This window comes from Spermophilus citellus (genome assembly GCF_964194105.1).
Source record: "Spermophilus citellus genome assembly, chromosome: 9".
NCBI classification, from domain to species: domain Eukaryota; kingdom Metazoa; phylum Chordata; class Mammalia; order Rodentia; family Sciuridae; genus Spermophilus; species Spermophilus citellus.
In genome coordinates, this window is record NC_138191.1 from 115161241 (window position 1) to 115185406 (window position 24166).

The 24166-nt window shown below is 46.7% G+C and overlaps 1 protein-coding gene across 1 annotated transcript in view; it reads left to right on the top strand.

Annotated features, from left to right (window-relative positions):
• The window catches only part of CSMD2 (CUB and Sushi multiple domains 2), a gene marked incomplete at both ends in the record, with an annotated part of 546906 nt that overhangs the window by 517126 nt on the left and 5614 nt on the right, over positions 1–24166 (top strand). The window contains 10 exon segments of the mRNA XM_081308594.1: positions 1741–1914; positions 6334–6516; positions 10612–10788; positions 12006–12185; positions 12598–12771; positions 15731–15904; positions 16229–16302; positions 19056–19167; positions 19706–19885; positions 22788–22850. Coding sequence (XP_081164720.1) covers positions 1741–1914; positions 6334–6516; positions 10612–10788; positions 12006–12185; positions 12598–12771; positions 15731–15904; positions 16229–16302; positions 19056–19167; positions 19706–19885; positions 22788–22850 — 1491 coding nt within the window.

A 24166-nucleotide genomic window follows, 5' to 3' on the forward strand; every position in this document is an offset into this window, starting at 1 on the left:
TTGGCTATTGTGGCTCCACAGAGCCTAGAAGATCCAAGATGACTTCACTCACATATCAGGGATCCTGGAGCTTGCTGTGATCTGAGACACTATGATTGTTCTCTACCTGGTCCCTCTCTCCACATGATTTCTTCTCATTCAGCAATCTACACAGATTCCTTATATGGTAGGACTAATATTCCAAGACATGAAGGTAGAAGTTGCTAGACCACTGAGGCTACCACTGGTCCAAGGTCCCCTTCATGACATTCTATTATTCAAGGCAGATCAAAAACCCAGCTTATAGCCAAAGAGAGGGGAAACAGGCTCCAGCCCTTGATGAGCGGAATTGTTAGTGAGAATCTTTGCAGATAACCTACCACAAGCACTTAGAAGCATTTTGGACACACTTTAATACCACAATGAGATGTGAAGGTACCTAAGACCTATTCATGTCATCAATGTGCCCTGACACAATTTCATTACCAGGGACAGCATTAGTCCAACCCAGATGTTATCCCTGCATCGTCTGTCCTGATCAGCATCCATGTCAAGAACTCTGCCCTTCCTGGAAACTAGTTATGGCCACGAGGATCTCCCACCAGGCTTCAAGATTTAGTTGAAGTCATTATCATCTCTTCTGAAACTACTGCAACAGCTCCTTTTTTCATGCCCCACCCTGGATTTTTCCCCACACAGCAGCCAGAATAATCAATCATATTAAAATGTAAGCTGGATCATATCTTTCCATAGTTTCCTATCATGCTTACAATAAAATCTAAATTCTGTGCCATGATCTGGTTCCCAGGAGGAACCCCCTCCACCCGTGTCATCTTCTATTCTTTCCTCACCTCTTCTATTGCAGCATCTCTTTTCTTGCTGTTCCCCAGCACACCAAGCTCCTCTGTCCCCTGGGACTTTACACCCCATGTCCCTTCTTTTATAGCACTCTTCCCGCTCAGCTTACATGGCTCGTCCTTCACATCATTCAGGTCACCCCACTCAAAAAGAGTACCTGTGCCTCACCCTGAACACCTTTTTCCTTTGGCAACTTTACTTTTCTTCATAACACACCCTGGAATTACCTCTTCATTTTCTTACTTTTAGCGTCTCTTCCCACTAGACTATAAGATCTATGAGTACGTGGACTTTGTTCTCCCCAAACACAGAGAACAGCGCCTAGCTCATAACAGATGCTCAATAGATGTGTGGAGTGAATGAAAAGAGCAGCCTGTGACAAGGACAGAGGGAAGGCTAAGCCCAACCACAGTGGTAGTATGGCCCTGCCCTGGCTTGTGCACCTCAGTTCTGGTGTCCCACTCTTACCACCACCTTCACAGTGAGACCTTGGTGTTTCCGGAAAAGGAACTTTCAGGGTAAAAGGAACAATTCAGTGACCATTGATGAGACAACCGTAAGATGCGGTTGGAAAAGGGCTGTCACTGGCCCTCATTCTGGAACCATGGTCAGCAAGAGGGTCCCAAAATGGTGGATCTCTTTATCTTATGTTCCCTTGTGAATCATCTTTCTTCCCAGAGACCCCCTGGATATGTCCTGTGGCCGTGGGGAAACAGGGAGAGGTGGGCTCAAGGGTTTATTCTTCCCCGTGCAGACCTGGGCACTGCAGGCAGGTGGGAGCCTTCGTCTGCGGGTGTCCAGCGGGTGTGACTGCAGGAAGCTTGCTCCCATCGACACCAAGGGTTTCTCCTCTTCCCTGCCTCCCACACAAAAAGCTGCTGAGCTGTTTGCTCTTCCCCACAGTGGTGTCCTGTGGCCATCCAGGCTCCCCGCCTCATTCCCAAATGTCCGGAGACAGCTATATCGTGGGGGCAGTCGTGCGCTACAGCTGCACGGGCAAGCGGACTCTGGTGGGAAACGCCACGCGCATGTGCGGGCTGGATGGACACTGGACCGGCTCCCTCCCCCACTGCTCAGGTAAGGAGCTTGGCACCGGGAAGGGGTCTTGGGGAACACGGGCTGTTGGGAGGTGGACTAGCTCCCACCGTCTGAGCATGCCTGATGGGTGGGAACCCTGCCCCTCCCCTGACAGGTGGAGAGGGCAGCAAAAAGAGGTCCTAACTGGACTTCAGCCCTAGATGGTCTGAGTGCAGTTCATCCTATTTGGTCAGTTCTGGCCACACCCATACAGATTGCAAAATTAGGAAGCGGCACAACTTTGTGAATTCACACTCCTATCCAGACACTTGACTTCCTGAGCTTCTGAGAGTAGTCTAAGACTTCCTGACCATCCCAGCCCCGTCCAAAACCACATCATTGTTTTGAGTTTGTTTTGTTTCAGGGATGATTGAACCCAGAGGCACTTAACAACTGAGCCACGTCCCCAACCCTTTTTACTTTTATTTTGAGATAGGGTCTCACTAAATTGCTGAGGCTGACTTTGAACTTGCAATCTTCCTCAGGCTCCCAAGCCACTGGGATTATAGGCAAGTGCCACTGCGCCCAGCACATCTGTGTTCTTTTCTACCCTGTTTCAGTCTCCTGGCCCCTAGCTTGCTTCCTCTTCTTTCTTATCATGTGTTGGCTGCCTAGTGGGGTTGTCTTCCTCCCTGCTACCCCCAGGTATAGTCCCCAGACTTTCTTATTAATTAATTTTACTGCTAATCTCTATAAGGACACTGACATACTATCAAAATAGTAAATGTGGGGAATTGGCAAAGCTCCCACATCCATATTCTCCAAACCAAAAATTCATCTGTAATGTCATATAACAAGGAAAATATTTGAAAGTGAATTAATTGTGCCATTCATAACAGAAACCGCCAGGTTAAAAAAAAATTAGCACCCACAGCTTTGTCTTCTTTGAGGTTAGTCTGACTGGCCCAAGGAAGGGATCCCATTTGGAACATCACCCTCAAGAGGACAGCTGCTCATGTAGCTCAAGGTTCCTAGGGCGCTCACCTTGGCATTGAATTAACCCCAGCCCTTCCCACACCAAATCCCTTCTAGAGGTGAAGGTCTCAACCTCCTAATAGAGAAGATTTTTCTCCCCATAAGATATGCGGCTGTTCTTGCAGTTTGAGATTCCCAAATAAGCCTGTCGACCAAAACTTAAGACTGTCAAAACTAGGTATTCATTAGGTCTCCCCATAAAGGAGAGACCCTAAACCACCATTTCAAAATGCTGTTGGCTTCCAAGGACAGTCCCAAACATACGGCCATCAGGACTTTGGACCCTCTCTCCTGTTGATCTCATTGGAGAGTTAGTAGTCAGCCAACCAGTGAACTGGGAAGGACTACCTAAGAACCACAGGATGCCTGCTAACTGAGCACCTGACTTATTTCTTTTGAACTTTGTGGGAGGATGGTAAGGGAAGAACAGGGTCATGTACATTGAGGCCACCTGGGAACCCACTGAGAAAGTTCCAGAAGGAAAAGAAGCATCCCAAGAGGAAAGGGAGCCATGCACACATCTGCCCCAGTCCCTTTTGCGCTAATCTTCACATAAAGCTCCTCCCTCCAGGATACTGGGCTAATGGCCATCTTAAAGTCTACTTGATCTATTTTTTTTTGGGGGGGGAATCTTTATTCTTTGTGTAAAAGGAAGTACAGAGTGGGGGAGAAAGAAACCAGAGGAATGCATCAAGCACCTCCTGCACCTTAAAATTGGAGTTCAACCACATGGTCACCCCCCGGACCACTGCAGAGCATTGAAAATCTCTTCTTTTCCAAACTCCAATTCCTCCTCTCAGCTGTGTTAACAGATACTGGGAAAGGAAGGATTTTGACCTGAGATTTCATTGTTGTGTGACCCTCTGAGTGCTGGTCCTGCATGGGGAGAGAAGAGTTTCCTTGTCAACATCAAAACTCTAAACAAGCAGATACATTGGGGACATGAAAAAGTAGAAGATTTAATCTCTGATCCTGAATAGTTAGCATCTTACTGCCGGGTATTCAGCAAAGGTGACAGACACTTAGGAGAAACCAATCACAAGCCGAGTCTTGTGGAAACCTCTAAGGGCAGAATGAGAAGGGATTCTGTAAATGGTAAACTGGGGGATGAGTAAGCCTCAGTGCCTTAGTAAGGAAATTAGAGGAGAAAACAGGCAGTCAAGAAGCACCTTTAGGTACACTCCAATGAGCCAAGCAGAGCCAGTTTCTCCCTTCCCAGAGTTTGCAGATATCATCTTTTGCAACAGCATCTCCCGCTATATATATATCCCTAAGAAATAAACATTCAAGAATTCCAGGTCAATTTTCTGAGCCTCATCCTGTGCATTCCATGGACTCAAACAATATATAACAAAATCTCCCAAGTCCTTGAGTTGTACACCCCTGCGCCACATGGACCTGCAGAGATTTCAGGAGGGGTTTTTTCCCTCATTCAAAAATTATTTACTATTGTTGTTGTTGTTGTTATTATTATTATTATTATTATTATTATTATTAATTGATGTACACTAATTATACAGAATGGTGAGTTCATTGTGGCACATTCAAATCAACATAAAAATAATTTTAAAATCTTCATTTTTTTATTCCATCTGTCTTTTGCCACAGATTTCAGGAGTTTGAGACTCACTTGGGAAGCTCATTGCCCAATTATCTCATATCACTCACTCACTTTGCTGATACACTCTTTTTTTTTTTTAAGAGAGAGAGAGAGAGAGAGAATTTTTTAATATTTATTTTTTTAGTTTTCAATGGATACAACATCTTTATTTTATATTTATGTGGTGCTAAGGATTGAACCCAGCGCCCCAGGCCTGCCAGGCAAGCACGCTACCGCTTGAGCCACATCCCCAGCCCACCAATACACTCTTCAGTGAAAGATTGTTGCTGTTTATCTAGTCCAATGGTGCAATATTCTGACCAAGACTCCTTTATAGCATTGAAACAGAAGACCCCCCCAATACTACAGTTGGCTCATTCTGTCAAAACACACCCCTAGGACTGGAGAACTCCGCCCTATTTACCAGTGCTGACTACAGTCGAGGTCAGCTAGCCACCAGCAAGACCCTCCAGCAACCCAGAACTGCCCGTTGCATGAGCTACATCCTGGTAAACTCCGAAAGAAAATCTAACCCAGTGTGACAGGGACCCACTTTGTTCAGATGTTTGAGTTGAAGGAAACCCCCTTCCTTGGTAGGGAGCATGGGGTTAAAATCACATTCTCACAGTCTGCTACTAGAAAAGGAAATAATTCCAAGACTGAGAAGGCAAAAAAGCCATAAAGGATAAGTGGTAGGATATACAGGAATTGCACCTTTTTTACTCCAACAACCTGACTGTGGTCATTCAGATGTTACCACTGGATGCCCACATATGTGGGGTCATGAGGAGATAAATATCACATCAGTGGGAAATTATCCTCTCACACAGGAGCTAAATAATGTGTCATCTTCTGTTCTCAGGCTTATATGGCCCAGCCTGACCTGATTAATAATGGTGTCTCCTGTTCATCTCTGTTTATGGGATGTGCTAACTTGCTCAGGCATTAGGTCCTGTGGCTCTGTCCCCTGATATCCACCTCCCTCACCTCTTGGGTCATTAGCACTCACTTAAGTGGATTTGTACAATATCAGAGCTGGATAAATAATGGAATGAAACATGGGATAGAGGGAAGGTAGGAGGAAATGTGAGGGCTTAGGACACTCGATCCAGAGCTCACATAATTTGTAAGTAGGGAAATCTTGATTAAAGTCCTAGGATCCATATCATCAGATAGTTACCATTTCTTAATGTTAAGAACATGTAAAACCCTCTTTCAGCCATTTTGAAATACACAATATGTGTATGAAAACATCACATTTTACCCTATAAATATGTATAATGATTACTTGTCAATTAAAAATAAAATAAAACTTTCTTAAGAAGTCAGAGAAGATACATAGAAGCCCAGGTTCAAGGTTTAAGCTGAGCCACTGAGAAGACAAAGTCATGCTAAGAAATCTGGGCTTTGTCCTGTGGCACTGAGCCAGTACAGGTTTCTGCAGGAAAGATACAAGGTCAGATGATTAGTGGTTGCTCAGTTTTCAAGACTGGAGGATAAAGTGGAAGTTGGGTTAGAGAAAGAGTTTAAGAGGAACTTAGTTGGGAGGCTCCTGCAGTAGTTCAAGCCGAAGAATTTTGAATATCTAACTCAAGACTATGGCCTTGAAAATGGAGAAGGGCACAGAAGCAACAGGTGTTGGTGAGGAAGAGGGAAAAGGAGCCACTGGAATTCCAGCAGAACATGGACAAAAGAACTCAGGCACATTCAGCTGTCACCTCCCTCATCCCAGGTGGCCCGCTGCTTCCCTTAGCAGCAGCCCCATCTCCATCCCGCTCTCCCCGTCCTCCACTCCCGTTCATTCCATGCAAAACCAGCAGCGTCTGCTTGGTTCTGTTCCACAGGCACCAGCACCGGAGTGTGTGGGGACCCTGGGATCCCGGCCCATGGCATCCGTCTGGGGGACAGCTTTGCTCCAGGCAGTCTGATGCGCTTCAGCTGTGAAGCTGGCCACGTGCTCCAGGGGTCGTCAGAGCGAACCTGCCAGGCCAACGGCTCGTGGAGTGGCACGCAGCCTGAGTGTGGAGGTAATGTATGTGACCGTTCTGCTTCTCCCCTTAGCCCAGCCCCAGCACGCCCCTGCTGCTCCCACTCCCCGTCCAGCACCCACCCTCGTAGAGAAACCCCGCTCCAGCCCTGGGCCTGGCAAACAGGGAGTGGGCATCAACAGAGAGCTGGGTTCCTCCTCATTAGTGATCCAAACACAAACACAGTCCCACCCTCACCTACCCAGCGCAGGAGGAAGCCACCAAAGACTCCCCCGTTCAGTCCTCATATAGTTTCATTCAACAATTATGTGCAAATGCTTTGGTTCCTGTGGGGACGCAGGAGTGACTAAGACAGACACACTGCTATGGTCTGAACATTTGCTCCTTCTACTCCCACCTGTGCCAAAATTCATGGTGAGAACTGATGGCCATGGGGATGGTATTAGGAGGTGGGGATTGGGGAGGTAATTATGTCATGAAGCCAGAGCCCCCATGAATGGGAGAAGAAGCCCTTATAAAAAGGACCTTAGAGAACTCCTTTCCCCTTCTGCCACATCAGGACAAAGCAAGAATATACCATCCCGAAGCCAGAGAGCAGGCTGTCCCCAGACACTGAATCTGCCAGCCCCTCTATCTTACAGCAGCCTCCAAATTACTGTGAAAGTAAATTTCTGCTGTTTATGAGCCCCACCAGTCTGTCGTATTATCACAGCAGCTGAACTGACTGCAGCACAGCCCACTCTCAGAACTTGAAGTCTAAGGGAAGAGACTATGTTAAACAAACAGGCAAAATGCCAAAAGAAATACAAAGAAAAAATTTAAAACCCTTTAAAAGTCATGTGGTCCCTCAGTGATGTCTTGGAAGGTCACACTATTGGGAGAAATTATATTTTTCCACACACTCCTAAATTTCTAGGGGATGGGGAATCAATTCTAAAAGTTCTCTTGGTAGAGTCTCCCTTTTTGTGGCTAGTACCCAAACAGCCTGCACAGGACTCTTGTAGGCAGAAGGCGAGTTGAACAGCCAGAGTGAGGTTGAGGAGAGAGGAGTGGTATGAAATGACCATCTAGTAAGGTAGTGTGGGGCTGGGCAGGGAAGTCATTACCACAGCACCGAGGCCTTACTTAGGGTCAGTAATTCAAAGCGAGAGCAGTCAGCTCCAGGCTGTTTGTCCAACTGTGTTTTGCACTTAGGTGAAGGCAGGGTAGACGGTGCGTTGCGTTTGAGGTTGGGGTTTGACCAGGAGCTGAGACATTGGCAGAAAGGGGCAAAGCAAAGGAGGCTGGGTGTATGTGTGCAGTAGTTATGAGGGGCCTTGGCATCTAATGGGCAAGGAAGGAGCAGATTTCTGAGTGGAGTAGGAGACAGAGAAAAGTAGGTTTGTCAGTCCCCGGAGGACCAAAAACCTCAGGAAAGAACTAGTCCCAGAGGAAGAGTGGAGAGGCAGCAGGCACAGAGCAGGCTACTGGGAAAGGCCCTGGAGCAGTCCTGCGGAGCAGGGAGGGGCATCCTGGCCTAAGACCTGGGGACACCTGCCCAGGAAATGAGACATGGAGTCAAGGCCCCTCCCACTCATCCACCCAAAATCCTGCCTTACCTGATATGCTGTTTGCAAAGTTAGTTTCTGTAGAATTCTGTAGGCAAGGCAAAAGAGGGATTCTTCAACCCCCATGACCTATGTCCTATGTCCTGTTTAATGCATTCAGATTCTAAGCAGAGTCAGTTACCAGGTCAGGAGTGTTCAGGGTCAAAAACTGGGCAATTAAGAGTTTGGACCTGACAGTGAATGTTTTAGAGAGAGGGAAGGGGTGAGGAGAGAGAGAGAGAGAGAACATCTACAGCTCCTGTGTCTTCTCTTGAAAAGCTCCTACTTTTCCCTAAGGATTCTAATCTCCAGCCCCAGTTGGCTACTCCCTTCTTAGTGCTCCCTACTCCCATTTAAATATGACACTTATTATGTCATATTTCATGTTTTAATTCATCTGATTATAGGTAGGTTTCTTATTAGACTATGCTCCTCAGGGGCAGAGGACACTATATTGTAGGCTCATGTACTCTGGACATGTAGGCAGCACAGGTATTTGTTGGATGAATGGATGTCAGAGCCTGTTGTGCTCATTATACAGAAATCATTTTGTAGTTTTACTTTGGGACTACATAAATGTACATACTTACAAAATTAAATTTCATCTAAGATTAGAGATATGCATTCTCTCAATATCAAAATCTTAATGGGAATAAGAGAACCTAACTATATATCAAGTTGGTGATTAAATAACCCAGAGAATTATTTCAACTAGATTGGAAAAAAAAAAGTGAAATTTGTTATGGTATATAGCCCAAGGACAAAGAGAATTGCAAAGAATTCTTCAGCTGTTTTTAGCAATCAGCAATCATACTGTTAGTAACCATATTGATATTACTATTCTAAAAATATCACATCTTAAATACTTTAATATATATGGGATAAAGCAAAGACATACTATTTACTGTTACTAAGAACCAAGATTTGGGGCATATAAGAGCTACAATATAAAAATAAAGAAATCAAGGAAAAATCTCATTCTAAATTTGGGCTGGCAATATCAATATAAACTCTTAACATATTTTCAGTTTAAATGGTCATTTTTCCAGCTCTAACCACTGTAAAATCTAGATTCAATGACTGCATCAGTAGTAAGATTAGTTTCAGTGTCCATACTGTGGTCTGTAAACCCATTCTCCATTGGAAAGGAACCAGGTTCTTTGGAGAAATATTTGATTCTAGGGTTAAAGCAAGGAATATATAAGATAAACACAGGATATCTTATCACTCCAGCAAAGAATCCACCTAAGATAACTGGGGTCATGTGAAAGGAACCCAGGAGCCAACTAGAAGACTCCTATTGGCCAAAGATGGGATAACATGAGCATTAATAAGAATAATAATGACAATGGATGACATGGTAAATAGATTTAAAAAGTTCAAAATGATCCCTAAATAAACCTATCAGACACCTTTGAAACATGCTAGGGAACAAACTTGTTATTCTGATGTCTGACAAAAAGAATCAAGCATTATCTGATCTTCCCCTATGAACCATATTTCAGGGTAAGCAAATATTTGATGATATGAAATTTCTTTATTAAAGAATTCTCATGCAGAATTAGAATATCACCATTTTCTAACCCTTAAGAAATAATGAATCTGGTCAGTGATCAGCAATTGCTGCTAAAAACCATTAAGTGAAAAATTAAGGGGAACTTTTATAAAACCAGATTAGACAAGCAAACCTGCAACCCTTGATTAGCTTCAGCATCATGAAGAAGAAAGCAGCTACACAATTCTGCGCCTTCCAATCTAGTGCATCAGGAAAGAGAAAGCCACCTAAGGACCTTTGCCAACGTGTAGAACGCAATGTCAGGGAGCTACAGGGGACAGGAACATGTTAAAGGACCCCTCACCAATGCAGTTAGCAAAGTCCAGAAAGTGCACAGTTCTGTAGAACAGGATCCCCTGGTTTCTATGACAAATCCATTATAGGAGGGGGAACCCTAGGCTCTGGGTTCAAATTCTTAGAGATGTGCCAACCAAATGCCCATGGAGGCCTTATCTGGATCCTGATTCAAACAAAACAATTGTTAAAAAAAAAAAAAAAGAGGGAGGGGCTGGGACTGTAGCTCAGTGGTAGAGCACTTGCCTTGCACGTGTGAGGTACTGGGTTCGATCCTCAGCACCACATAAAATAAATAAATAAATAAAGATATTGTACCAACTACAACTAAAATAAATTTTTTAAAAAAAGAGGGAGAGACGGAGAGAGAGAAAGAAATGAGAAAAGTTGTTAAGCACTGATAGACTATTTGGTAATATTAAGGAATACTATAAAATTTTAAGTACGATCATAAAATATATAGTCTTTTTCCTTTTTAAAAAAATACAAAATTTTTAGAAATAAAAAAAAACAAACAAACATATCTGTCCCTCCTTCGCTTCCCTTCCAGAGGTGAGATGATCAGATGGGAAAACTGCAAGTGGGGCGTCTCCATCCACGGGTCCTTAGGTAGCAAGGGATTTCTGTGCCAGGCAGTCCTCGGTCCCCTAGGTGGCACCACCATTGTCTGGTGAATAATGTGCTGTTTTGGCTTCCTAGTGATCTCTTGTGGGAACCCTGGGACTCCGAGCAACGCCCGAGTCATGTTCAGTGACGGCCTGGTGTTCTCCAGCTCCATTGTCTACGAGTGTCGGGAAGGCTACTATGCCACGGGCCTGCTCAGCCGGCACTGCTCTGTCAATGGCACCTGGACAGGCAGTGACCCTGAGTGCACAGGTGAGAGCCAGGCAAGCGGTGGCCCATGCAATTGGCCCTTCCTTGCTGAAGAAGCTGGTCCGTGGGAGGCTGGGAAAACTACTTGGAGGGGTGGGATTGAGCTAGAGTAAGACGCATACAAATAGCTTCTGCTTATTGAGCATGCGTGTGTGGCAGCCAGGAGCCACGGGCTTTGTTTGATATGTATATGTCATTTGATTTTCTCCACAACCCCATGAAGTCGCTTCTAGTAGTCCCATTTCTGATATGGGATGACTGAGGCTCAGAGAGGTGAGAATATATACATTTCTATCTAGTTTGGGTAGAAAAGTAAAAGGAAAGAAATCCCACTCTACCTAAGGACCTTTGGATGGAGATGGCCACCTGCTGCTTTCCATCTGATCATCTCACCCCTGAAAGGGAAGGAGAGACAGAGACTTCAATACCCTCAGGCTCAGCCTGGTTCCCTTTCTGCTTTAAAGCTGCCACCATCCACCAACTTTGTTCCTTCCTTCTCCTCCTTGGGCCCATCCCCGATGTGGCTTGGCTCCTGAGCATTGGCTTCCCTTCCTCGCTCCTCTCAGGGGTCACCCAGACCCTTTTACCCGGAAAGTCAGACACAGTGGAGCCCAGATGGGATGAGAGAATCTGAAAACATTCTCCCTTCCTAAGTCCAGTCTGTGATTTCAAGCCCATCTGAAGTCTGTGTCAAGCTCTGAGACCAGCAGCTTATCAGATCCACCCTTGCTTGATACCACAACAGAGATGTGACCATTGCTTCTAGGCCATTTGGCCTACAGAGGCCTCCTAGGCAGAACAGCAGATGATAAGAGGCACTCGGTGGGCAAACTGTCTTATGTGGTCCACGAACACAGATCAGGCTCTTCAACCTAGAAATCCCCTCTCCCTGGGCCCCAGCCCCATTTAGGTGAGAGCCCTCTTCCTCTTGGCAGGATGGTTATAAATAAGAGGGTTGATCTTTAAGGCCCAAGTTTCTGGGTCACGTAAAGATGGTGTGGGCAGGGACAGCAGGGAGTGGGGAGGCCAGTCAGGGAGATTTGACTCAGTGGACTTTACAATGGGCATTGCCCAGCTGGGAGGCTGGAAGGGCACAGGACGTCACTGATCTGACACTTTTCCTCCTTGGACTCATGCAGGGAGTGGTAGTCATGACGTTGGAATGCTGAGAAGTGGGGTCCAGGCTGGGAGTCAACAATACTGTCTCTCTCTCACCCTAGTCATAAACTGTGGTGACCCTGGGATTCCAGCCAACGGCCTCCGGCTGGGCAATGACTTCAGGTACAACAAAACTGTGACATACCAGTGTATCCCTGGCTACATGATGGAGTCACACAGAGTGTCTGTGCTGAGCTGCACCAAGGACCGAACATGGAATGGTACCAAGCCAGTCTGCAAAGGTGTGTCTGAGGGCTGAAGATGTGGACAGAGGGCCAGAGGATACACAAGTGAGATGTGAGCCTGGAGTATCTAGAAGGGAGGGGTGGCCGAGCAGAGCCCTACCATCCTCTGGGGAAAGTGTCCAAGGTGAGGACTGGTCCTGAATATTGTCAGGTGGGAGATGGAAGATACCAAGGTGAGGCCTGGATTTGAACATCAGTGGGAGGGCTGTGCAGAGACAAGAAAGGGTGGTCACACTTCAGATGCAAGATCAGAGCTCCTACAGTAGGAGGGGTCCTTTCTGATTCTTTCTGCTTGGCTCAGACTCCCAGCTGGTGTAGGAGACCCAGGGGAATCCATGATGGTGTGGGGAGAGGGGGGCTGATTTCCCCAGGACGGCACCAGAACTCGGCCTGCTCTGGTGTCCGCCAGCTATCATGTGCAAGCCGCCTCAGCTCATCCCCAACGGGAAAGTGGTGGGATCTGACTTCATGTGGGGCTCCAGTGTGACTTACGCCTGCCTGGAAGGGTACCAGCTCTCCTTGCCAGCGGTGCTCACCTGTGAAGGAAACGGATCCTGGACCGGAGAGCTGCCTCAGTGCTTCCGTAAGTGGCTCACAGGGACCTGGGGTGCATCCTGTCTGATGGCTCCTTCCCTTCCCTCCACAGAGCTTCGCTGGGGGAAAGCCTAGAGTAAGCAGCCCCTTGCCCCAAACTAGGGAAGAGTTTGTCGCTAGTGTCTGGAGTCACAGTGAAAAGGAATTAAATCAGATGTAGGAAGATGTTTCTTCACTTGAAGCGGGCAGTACCCAAAGATTTGGGACAGCCAGTGCTAGGAACATGCCCATCTTTGTGGAAAATCCCTTGCGTGGAAAAGACTACTGGAGTTCCCTGATTTTCTGGTGAGATGCTACCTTTTATCCACCTGGCCCAGCTTTGTCCTGATGAGCCCCAAGCCCATTCCAGGACTCATTCCTGACCAAGGTTTCCAGAGAAGTAAACTGTGGGTCTCTTTTTACACACCCTATGAATGGGCTCTGGAAGCTTTTCTTCTTGCCCATGCTTTGGGTAAATAGTAGAACCTATTTTTCCTTTCTAATCAATATTTATGTAATTCTGAAAATTACATGCTCATGACACTGTTTAGATACCTCTAGGATTTTGTTTCAGTAAGGAATTTCAGCAGAGATTAGGGCCAGCAGCCCAAAAGTGGACATAGGCACTTGGTTCATGGTTAACAACCACAAGGGAGACATTGAAAGTTTACTGAGTCTCAGCACTGAGTGTGGACTCAGCCACCTTGCTTTTCCTATTGAGAAAAATGGAGTTGCCAATATTTCTTTTTAACAATGTATGATGGGGACTGCGGGAGTGGGGGTGGCAGTATAGCTGAGTGGCAGAGTGCATACTTGGCATGAGTGAGACCCTGGGTTCAATACCCAGCGTGTGTGTGTGTGTGCGCGGACACCAAATAATGAATTAAGGCCATTGTAAAAGAAAATTGAACTATATTAGAAAATAATATTTCTCAAAGATAAACCATAAAGTCAGGCTTGGATTCTGCCTCCACATGGATCACATGTATTTTTCATATACAATGATACACACACAAATCTCTATAAACGGTGTTGGATCATGCTGTATGTGTTATTTCATGACTTGTATTCACTGATGGGCCATAAGGACCTTTCCCTCAAAACCTCTCTCTATTAGTATATGCAGATATATGCATCATCATTTTTAATGGCTTTAAAGAATTTCCTATACCACACCACAGTTTGCTTAATCTCCTCCTATTGGTGATGAATTTAGATTGTCTCCAATTTAATCATGTTAGAAGAAGTTCTGTAGTAAATATCCCTGCAAATAACATTTCTTCACTCTCATAAGAAAGGCTTAGGAGTGTGATTGCTGGGCCAGTGGGCAGGCCCCTGTGCTTCCTGACACATGTTGCCCTGAATTGCCTTCTGGAAAGAGCATCCTCATTTACATTCCACCTGCAATTTCAGCAATGGTTCTTGACTCATACCCCCATCAACAATGGAGTTGCCAATATTTTAAAATATCTATGAGCCCATGGAGTTTAAAAACATATCTCATCCCTTTAAATTGGTATCCCATTGCTTGTTAGGCTGAGCAGATCTTTGTCAGCCTTTGCATATGTTGTTCTTGGAGTTGTCTCTTCCAGATATTACGGTATCTGATCTACTCAGCCTCTAGCTAGCTTCTGATTGGTCAGCTCAGAATCTCCAACTTCCAGGGCATAGGCTACGGGTTCATCTTGCATTTTATCTTGCCTATGATAATGAACCTCATGGCTGTGTGCACACATGATAGCATAAAGTGATGTTTGTAGTGATGCCACGGGAGCTTTGCCATGGCATTGGACCTGGGACTTTGCAGTTGCTAGGCAAGCACTCTACCACTGAGCCGCATCCCAGGCTACTGGTGGTGAATTTTTTTTTTACCTTTGCTTTTTTTTTCTTTATTTACTGGCTAATGCCATAATTTCATTCTTCTTTAATGCTGAGTAACTTTCCATTGTGTATATATATCACATTTTCTTTATCATTCATCTATTAAAGGGCACCTAGATTGGTTCCATAGTTTGGCTATTGTGAATTGAGCTTAATGATATTTCTGATGTTAACAAGAACTCAGTAGAATGGGCACACTCATACACACCTGCCACAGTGTAAATGTCAACCTTTTTGAAAGAAATTTGACACTATACCTCAAGGACGGAGACCATGCTCAAACCTTTGAAGATAAGTGCACTCCTACAAAATTCTCTTAAAAAGATAATATGTGTGGAAGGAAAGTCATGTATAATTTTATAATAGAAAATGCCCAACATCAGAGTTATGATAAAATGTAATTACAGTTGGGTGCAGTGGCAAACGCTTATCATCCCAGCTACTCGGGAAGTTGCTAAGGTAGGAGGATTGCAAGTTCAAACTCGGCCTCAGTGACTTAGCAAGACCCTGTCTCAAAATAAAAAGGTTAGGAATGTGGTTCAGTGGTTAAGTTCACCTGGGTTCAATCCCCAGTACCCAGAAATGTAATTATAGTACAACTATCCATTGCAAAATTGTGTAGCCAATAAATGATGATAATTTTATAAACAGAAAATATTTGAGGATGATATTAAGTGAATGAAACAAGATTGCAGTCATATGGGTACTGAGTTTGTAGCCAAACACACGTATAAACACAACCAAATAAGGAATGGAAGGGGATATGCACAAAAATTGATCTTTTTTCCTTTGCCATACGGGGAATTGAACCCACAGCCTCAACATGGGCCCTACCACTGAGCTACACCCACAGCCCTGCCTCCATATTCTGAACTCCCTGAGATGTTACTCCTTTACGCGGACAGTGATTGCCAGGCTCTCTGATGCAAAGGACAGGGGATTAGCAGTCGAAGCACAGAGACAGGTGGAAGCAGCTTCGGTCCCAGAGTTCAAGTGGAACCTGGAAGGACACAGAACAAAGGCAGAGCCGGTGGACGACTGGGCTCTAGAAAGTAACTGAGACCCGCCTTTCTCCCTTGTCTTCCCAGCCGTGTTCTGTGGCGATCCTGGGGTCCCGCCCCGTGGGAGGAGAGAGGACCGAGGCTTCTCGTACAGGTCATCTGTGTCCTACTCCTGCCACCCTCCTCTGGTGCTGGTGGGCTCTCCACGGAGGTTTTGTCAATCGGATGGGACATGGAGTGGCACCCAGCCCAGCTGCATAGGTGAGGGGGCTGTGGGGCTGAGTGCGGGGCTGGGCAGGTGGCGGGGCAGTCATCTTTGGGACCTGAGAGGCTGTTTTCCCTTTCCCGTCTCATCTGCAATAAGGAACAAGTCCTCCTCCTTCAGGTTTCTTGGAGCAGGATGAGAAATGGCCAGAGTTAATGTCTTGGGGAATCAGCGGTCAGCTGGGGCTCTGGGGCAGGCAGAGCCTCAGAAGGCAGGGGCATCGGGATGTGGCTTGGTTTTCTACATTCGTCTGTCAGGGTGACCGCCACGGTGAAAGTGTGGGTGACCATGTGGCCTGCTTCTTTGTTTGGGCCATCCAGATCCCACGCTGACCATGTGCGCGGACCCCGGAGTGCCACAGTTCGGGATACAGAACAATTCCCAAGGCTACCAGGTAAGGAGGTCAGCCAAGATGGGGCCTTCCTGCCTCCTGTCCCTTCCTGTCACAGCATCAGAAGACTCAGGGACCTTCTTGGGACAGCACGGGGGCAAGACAAGACTTGAAATTGGAGGAAAAAAGTGTTCTGCTTTATCGAACCCTTCGAAACTGGAAGAGCTCTGCCCACCAGGGAGGCAGAGGAGGCAGGCAGCTTGCAGGGCCGTGAATACTCCCCACAACCCCAGAGTTGGGGTGGATGTTTGTGGAAATACTGAAATGCGTGAGGCAGACAGACCTCCTGTCCTCAAGGCACCCGCACCCTGGCCACAGACACAGCTTATTCTGGGTGATGGGAACCAGCAGGGGCCACCCCAGAGGCATGTCTGCCAGCAGGCAGATGAGTGCACTCCTAGAAATTCTCCCAAGAAAATAATACACATGAAAGTCACGTGTACCTTTATAATAGAAAATGCCTAACATCAGATTTATGATAAAATGTAATTACAGTGCAACCGCCCATTGAAAAATTGTGTAGCCAATAAATGATGATGATGTTGTAAACATAGAAAATGTTTGCAGGATGATATTAAGTGTATGAAGCACCCTGTGAGGATGGAGGCCCCTCACACATTTCAGAAGGAGCTATGGGAGGAGGAGTCTTGGAAGGCCTGGGGTGGGGGGGGAATGAATGGAAGAAAGGAAGCAGAAAGGCAGGGGGGTGGACAGTTAGCTAGAGCCCAAGACACGCCCAAGAAGGTGTCAGGGACTAACCTGGGAAGGACAGGCTGGGCCCTCACCGGGTGACATCACTTACTCCTTCAATCTGTGCTCAGGCAGCAGATATTCACTGCCATGAGCAGTTCCAGATGAGGGGACTCGGGGTGAGTGGGCAGGCGAGGGACTTGCCCTGATGGAGCTGCCCAGATGGTGACAATAATCCAACCACCAAGATCACTTCCACAAGTACCAAGCATCACATAATGTGGTATAAGGGGGCTTGAACAAGGTGGTCACTATTTTAGGTAGGGTAGTTAGGGAAGAGCCCTCCTGAAGGTGACATTTGAACTGCAGCCTCCACAATGAGAAGGGCAATCCTGTGCAAAGCCAGGTGACACTCCTGTCTGAGCCAGGGCCAGGGCACAGGAGCTCTGAGGCAGGGAAGGGCTTATCAGGGTGAGGCTGGACAGCAGGCCCTCAGCCAGCCTGCAGCCCAGTGGGCGAGGAGGAGAGGTGAAGTCAGAGGTCTGGGCTAGGTGTGGAAGCTTCAGTGGCTGCTGAGGTTAGACACAGTACACCTCACCAGAAGTTTCTGTGTGGTCCAAAAGTTCCACTCCTGGAACTTTTTTATTGCCTAGAGACAGTCTTGCACATGTCACCAGGGAATAATAAAAACTGTAATATAATCATAGAGTGGATTATTACACAGCAGTGAAAATGAATGCACCACAGCTCTACGTAACATGGATGCATCCTGGAGATGCATCATTAATGACAGCGGTGCACAGATGAAAACTAGTAAGACTAATTAAACTGTTTGGAGATGTATTACACATTGATGGGATAGGACTACTATTATCAGGGTAAGGAAAAATTCAGGAGAATGGTTACCACTGAGAGGGTCTCAAGGGATGGGGCGGAGAAGGAGCAGGGGCTGTGACCACCATGCCACAGAGTTGAGCCTTCAGTGGCACAGTGGTTCCACTCACGGAGCTCGTTCTGTGATCACATGCCCTGTCCCCATCAGTTCTGTGCATCTTTTTGTACGTCTCAGATAACTCCTAATAATTTTTGCAAGGAGGGGATCTGGGCCAGGCCATGCAGGGCCCTGAGGCCAATGTCATCTCCTGGGTTTTATTTGAAAAGTCACAGGAAGCAACATCATTTGAAAGACCACTTGGGCTGCCGAGTTGAGACTGAAGGACAGAGGGGGGAAGAATAGATGCACTCAGACAAGCAGGACGCTGTGGAGGTGACTCACGTGAAAAGTAAGGGTGATGTTGTGCGAGCTCAGGGACAGCAGGGAGAGACATGGAGCCTTCGGGGCACAGTGTCCTTCCACAGAGCTAAGAGGACCTGACCATGGGTCGGACTGAGGCATGGAAAGAGTCAAACGTGACTTGAGGTTTCTGATTTGCACAACTGGGTGGATAAAGTTGCAGTTTGCTGAATCAAATGATGAAATCTAAGAGGAAGACAAGTTGGGTGTGGAAGGGAGTGGAAATCATGGAGTTCCATGTTGCATTGGAATTTGCTCCAGGAGGTGACAGGGACACAGGAGCATCTGAGCTGGGAAGTGGTGCAGTCTGATTTGCTGAGTAGGAAACTGATGTGGTCACACAAGTGGATTGGAGAAGGGGAGGTGGGGCTGGTGGCTGCAGGAGTATGGAGGGGGACAGTTAGGAGCTAGTGGAGGTGACAGTGGGGAACGCAGCTGAGCAGGGGAGAAGTGGAGGAAGGGGCTATTCTGTGAGTGAGATGTTCAAGAAGCCCAGAGCCCTGCTGGGGGAGGGACATCCGTAAAGAAAGCAAGTCTCCCATCCTTGGGGAACTCACCGTTTCATAGAAGAAAGGGACACACTCCAGCGGTGATCTGTACACCATGTTTTCCATCCCACCACCGCCTCATCTGAGAGTCAACCAGGCAGAGACGCCCAGGGTTGCAGGCAGAGGCAGCAGCCTGGGCAGGCGCTGGGTCAGGGCAAGTAAGCAGCGGGGGACAGGCGTCACTGGCTGGAAAGGGATGACGGGACCCTCTGTCCTTGCCACAGGTTGGCAGCACGGTGCTCTTCCGTTGTCAGAAAGGATACCTGCTTCAGGGCTCCACCACCAGGACCTGCCTACCCAACCTGACCTGGAGCGGAACCCCGCCCGACTGCGTCCGTGAGTGCGGCCCCCACCTGCGTCCCCCTGCCTGTGGACACCTGGGAGATGCGCTGATGCTCTGAGTACCCTGAGTGGCAGGGAGCGCTCTGTCCCCACCAGTGCCGACCTCTTTGTGGTGCTTGCCCCCTGGGGCTTCACAGGTGTCTCCACACAAAAGCCTTTCTGGAATTAGACGCAATTCCCTGCCTTCGCAAAGCAAAATCTGTCCAGTGGCAGCAAAAACTAAGTACAAGGCCCCGCCCTGGGGGTCCAGGGATTTCAGGCTCTGACCTCAGTGACTCCATCATCCCGTAGGCAGTGCTGCAGGCTTGGATTCCTCCAGGACTGGCCAAGCCATCTGCCACGCGATCTCCATCTTGGCCATTCCTAGACTTGACCAAATCTGGGGCTGGGGAGGAGTCGGGGGGGGGGGGGGGTGGGCAGGAAAGGACCCAGAAGGGAAAGGGAGGGAATGTTCCATCTGGAACCAGAATGGTGGAGGAGGCCCCCGAAGACCCCATCTCCTCAGGTCTCACTACGTCTCTCCTCCCGCCAGCCCACCACTGCAAGCAGCCGGAGACACCAACCCATGCCAACGTCGGGGCCCTGGACCTGCCCTCCATGGGCTACACGCTCATCTACTCCTGCCAGGAGGGCTTCTCTCTCAAGGGTGGCTCCGAGCACCGCACCTGCCGGGCGGACGGCAGCTGGACCGGCAAGCCGCCCATCTGCCTGGGTGAGTGAGCCCGCCCAGAGCCCCCCCTCCCCCCTCTCCCCCTCCCCCCCCCCCCCGTGGGAGGCCAGAGGGGACGCTGTGCTTGGGCTGAAAAGGCGAAAGGAAGGAATAAATGGGATTTCCAGGAGCCAGACCCTGGCTCAGATCCTGCGAGGCACTGTGTCTCCAGGAGACCACCCCAGAGCAGTCTAAGGAGGCGCCTGGTGAACCCCAAGGCTTAGCTCGCCACCTCTGCCTGTACTTAAGCACATTGCAGGGGCAGGCTCATCACCAGGCACAGAAAAGGTCGCTCTTCCACCAAATCAGAAGGACACATGACACAGATTATAAACTTGATGAAATGGTACCCACCCAAGATGTCCAGGACCCCCCCACACCTTGTTACTTTTTTAAACTAATACATAAAAATAATGCACATTTCTGAGGTTGTATGTGACATTCCAGTACATGGACACTGCATAAAGTTCAAGTCAGCAAACATCTCTCTCCTCAAGTGATCACCAGCCCCTCCCTCTTCTCCATCCACAATTTCTCTATTTCTTGTGCATCATCACTGTGCGGGATTCAGTGCTGGAAGACACAGCCCTGCCCTGAAAGGAGCTCATACTTGACTTGCAGAGACACAGACGTGTTTTCAGGTCTAACAATACCTTGAGGAACGTAGCGATGCGCTGAACACCGAGGGAACGGGGAGGGAGGGCGCTAAACCTGGGGGGAGTCAGGGAAGGCTTCCTGGAGAAGGTGATGTTTGAGTCTGGCCTTAAGTGAAAGGGTCAAATATAGAGCATCAGTTGATGCTGGAATAGAATTGAACTCTCTTATAGGAGCTGACCACACCATATGCACTTTGTGTGAGTTAGCTCATTCAGTCCTCATCATCCTGTGAGTTAGTGCTGGTCCCATTAATATATGAGGAAACTGGGGCACAGAGAGGTTAAGTCATATGCCCAAGGTCACCAGCTGGTAAAGGAAAAGATCCAAACTCTGACATTCTAACTTCAGGGTCCATCCTCTTAACTACTTGGCCATCTTGCCTGCCAAAGAAACTTTTGATGATCAGAGTCTTGATCAGAATAACATTGTATGGATTATTGTAAATTTTATTTATAGAAAGCAATATTTGCTTTTTAAAGTTTTTTAATTATTAAAATTGAAGTGACACATTTGTGCATATGTATGGGGCACATATTTTGGGGTATGGCATATTTATCCTTTCTATGTGTTTTCCACATATGGAGATGATACATGGGTTCTTTTTAAAAATATATTCATTATTCATTTTTTGTTGTGGCAAAATGTATACAACATAAAATTTTAAGTGTACATTGGCATTAGATACAGTCACAGTATCATTCAGCCATCACCACTATCCATTCCCAGAACTTTGTCATCATCCTGAACAGAAATTCTGTGCCTATTAAGCAATAACTCCCATCTTCTTAGCCTGTGGTAACCTCTGTTTTTCTCTCCATCTCTGTGAAATTGCCTGTTCTAAATATCTTGTGTCAGTGACATCATACAACATCTGTCCTTTTGTGCCTGGTTTATTACACTTGGCATAATGTATTCAGGATTCGTCCATGTTTTGGCAGTCTCAGAATCTCATTCCTTTTTAATGGCTGAATAATATTTTATGATATGTTTATATTACATTTTGTTTGTCCATTCATCCATTGATGGACACTTTGGTTGTTTCTACTTGGCTATTTTATGAAAAAATGCTACTTTTAACAAATGTGTATGTTTTGTGTGAATATTTTCAATTCTCTTGGGTAGACATCTACAAGTAGAATGTGGCATGTTGAGAAGCTGCCAAGCTGTTCTCCACAGTGCCTGCACCATTTGCATTCCCAGCAGCATATATACTCAGGTTCCAATTGCTCTACATACTTGCCAACACTTATTATTGTCCATCTTTTTTAGCACAGCCATCCAAAAAGGATGCCAAGTGGTGCCTCATGATTTTAGTTTTTTCATCCAATTAATGCTTCATTTTTCATTGACAAATAAATATTGGTATGTGTACAACATGATGTTCTGACATCTGTATATGTTGTGAAATGGCTGAACCAAGCTAATTAGCACTTAAAAACTACTCTCTTAGCAATTTCATATATACAATACTTTGTTATTGAGCTGTTCACGACCACATACAATAAATCTTGAACTTGTTCCTCATGTCTAACTGAAATTTTGTACTCTTTGACCAACATCTCCCCAATTCCATCTATTCACTGCCCCAGCCCCTGGGAACTATCATGTTCCTTTCTGCTTCTAGAGTTTAACTTCTTTTTATTTCTATATGATTATAAAAAAGAAGTGAGCTCATGCAGGAGTTACTTAGCTTATTTCACTTACTGTCCTCATGTTGTCAGGACAACATCTCCTTTTAACAGGCTGAATAGCATTCGTGTGTGTGTGTGTGTGTGTGTAAAAATGGACAAGGGGGTTGATTCCATATCGTGTCTGCTGTGGATGATGCTGAACTAGCAGGGGAGTGTTGGCATCACTTGGGCATAGTGACATCAGTCCCGCTGGGCAGATACCCAGGAGTGAGACCTCTGGATCATATGGTAATTCTATTTCCACTCTTTCTCCTGGCTACTTCAAGATTATGGTAGATACTGTTCCCCTAGTTATTTAACGCAGTAATAAATAATCACATACATGGTTATCTCCTAAAGCCTCATTTAAAATTTTAATAACTGTCACTGGTGCAATGGATTTCCTTTGCAGCTCTTTGTTTTATTATTCTGAGATGGGGCCACACTCCTTGTCTAAGAAGCTGAGTCCAAAGCAGGTCTCACTCCAAAGAGGACCCACTGACCTCGTGTCACACAGTTTCCAATAGAGTGTGGACCAGAGGCTGATGCTGTTTTCTTCCATTCTCTCTCCCCAGCAGAGGTCCGGCCCAGTGGGAGACCCATCAACACTGCCCGGGAGCCGCCACTCACTCAAGCCTCCGGTATGTACGGTCCAGACCATTGGCTCAAGACACCTGTGTTGTTTCTACTGCCTAGTGAGCCAGAAACACGCGCATGAGTTCCAGTGGGAGGGCACGGTTTCCTCACCTTCCTCCCCAGCTAGGCAGCCTAGAAGGAAGTGAGACTGAAGGAAGCAGAAACCTCATCAGAAGAGAGAGGCAGGGCCTCCCAGAAACATGTCCAGAGCTCTGAGCTCTGGCACCATGAATTGCTCCCATGGCATAGGCTTAGATCCAGGTCCTGCCCAGGGAGCTTCCTGGAAATTGTTACCTCTTTAAGATTGGTATTGTGTCTTTCAAAGACAGTTCCAGAACTGATGGAATGACAGATGTGGTCTGACCAATGCAAAATTAATGCAGACTATCACATGCCTTTTTTGAACCTTCTTCTTTTTTTTAACCACTTGAGTTAGTCAGCTTGCTATTACTGTAATAAATAAATACCTGAGATAGCTTGTGAACAGAAAAGGTTTATTTTGGCTCATGGTCTTGGAGGTCAGCCCATGAATGATTGACCTCTTGTTTTGGGGACTATGGTAAGGCAGCACATCATGGAAGGAGCAAGTTCATGTTGAGGTGCAAAAGAGAGACAAGAAGAGAAAGGGGAAGGGTCCTACAACCCCCTTCAAGAGCATGTTCCCAGTGACCTAAACCCTCCCACCAGGCCTCACTTACTCCCAATATTGCCCAACTGGGGACCAGTCCTTTACCACACAGGCATTTAAGATCCAAATAACAGCACCACGTGAGCCTGTGTGTCACTAGGAACCAAGGCCAGATTTGGCGTCATAGACTCAGTTCTAGTGCCATTTTGCTATCTGACCAGCTCTGTCCTTAGGCGGATGTGCGTCTCCACTAAAGCTTCAATTCACCTTTTGGTAAAATAGGGATTGGAATTCTTGCCTGCAAGAATGATTACAAGGATAAATGACAGTTTTAGTAGCCATCGTGCATTAGGTGCTGTGAGTGCTCAGCACGGTGTAACATGCAGTTTGCAGCATTCGGTCGTTTAGCCTGACAGTGAGGTAGATGGGTTGGCCCCGTTTAGCTGAACTACAGGTGTGGCCTAGACAGGGAGGAAGTCAAGGTTCTTGCACATGATCAAGCAACTGATGATGACAGCTCAGACTGGAATCCAGAGCCCTCTCACTTCACCAGCTCATGTTCCCCCCTACCAGACTAGACTGGTGGCACTTTCCTCTTCTCTCCCCTTTCTCTATCTTTTAAACCCCTTCCTTCCTTCTTTTTTTTTCTTCTCTTTTCTTTCTTCCTTCTCTCACTATCTTCTGATTCCCTTT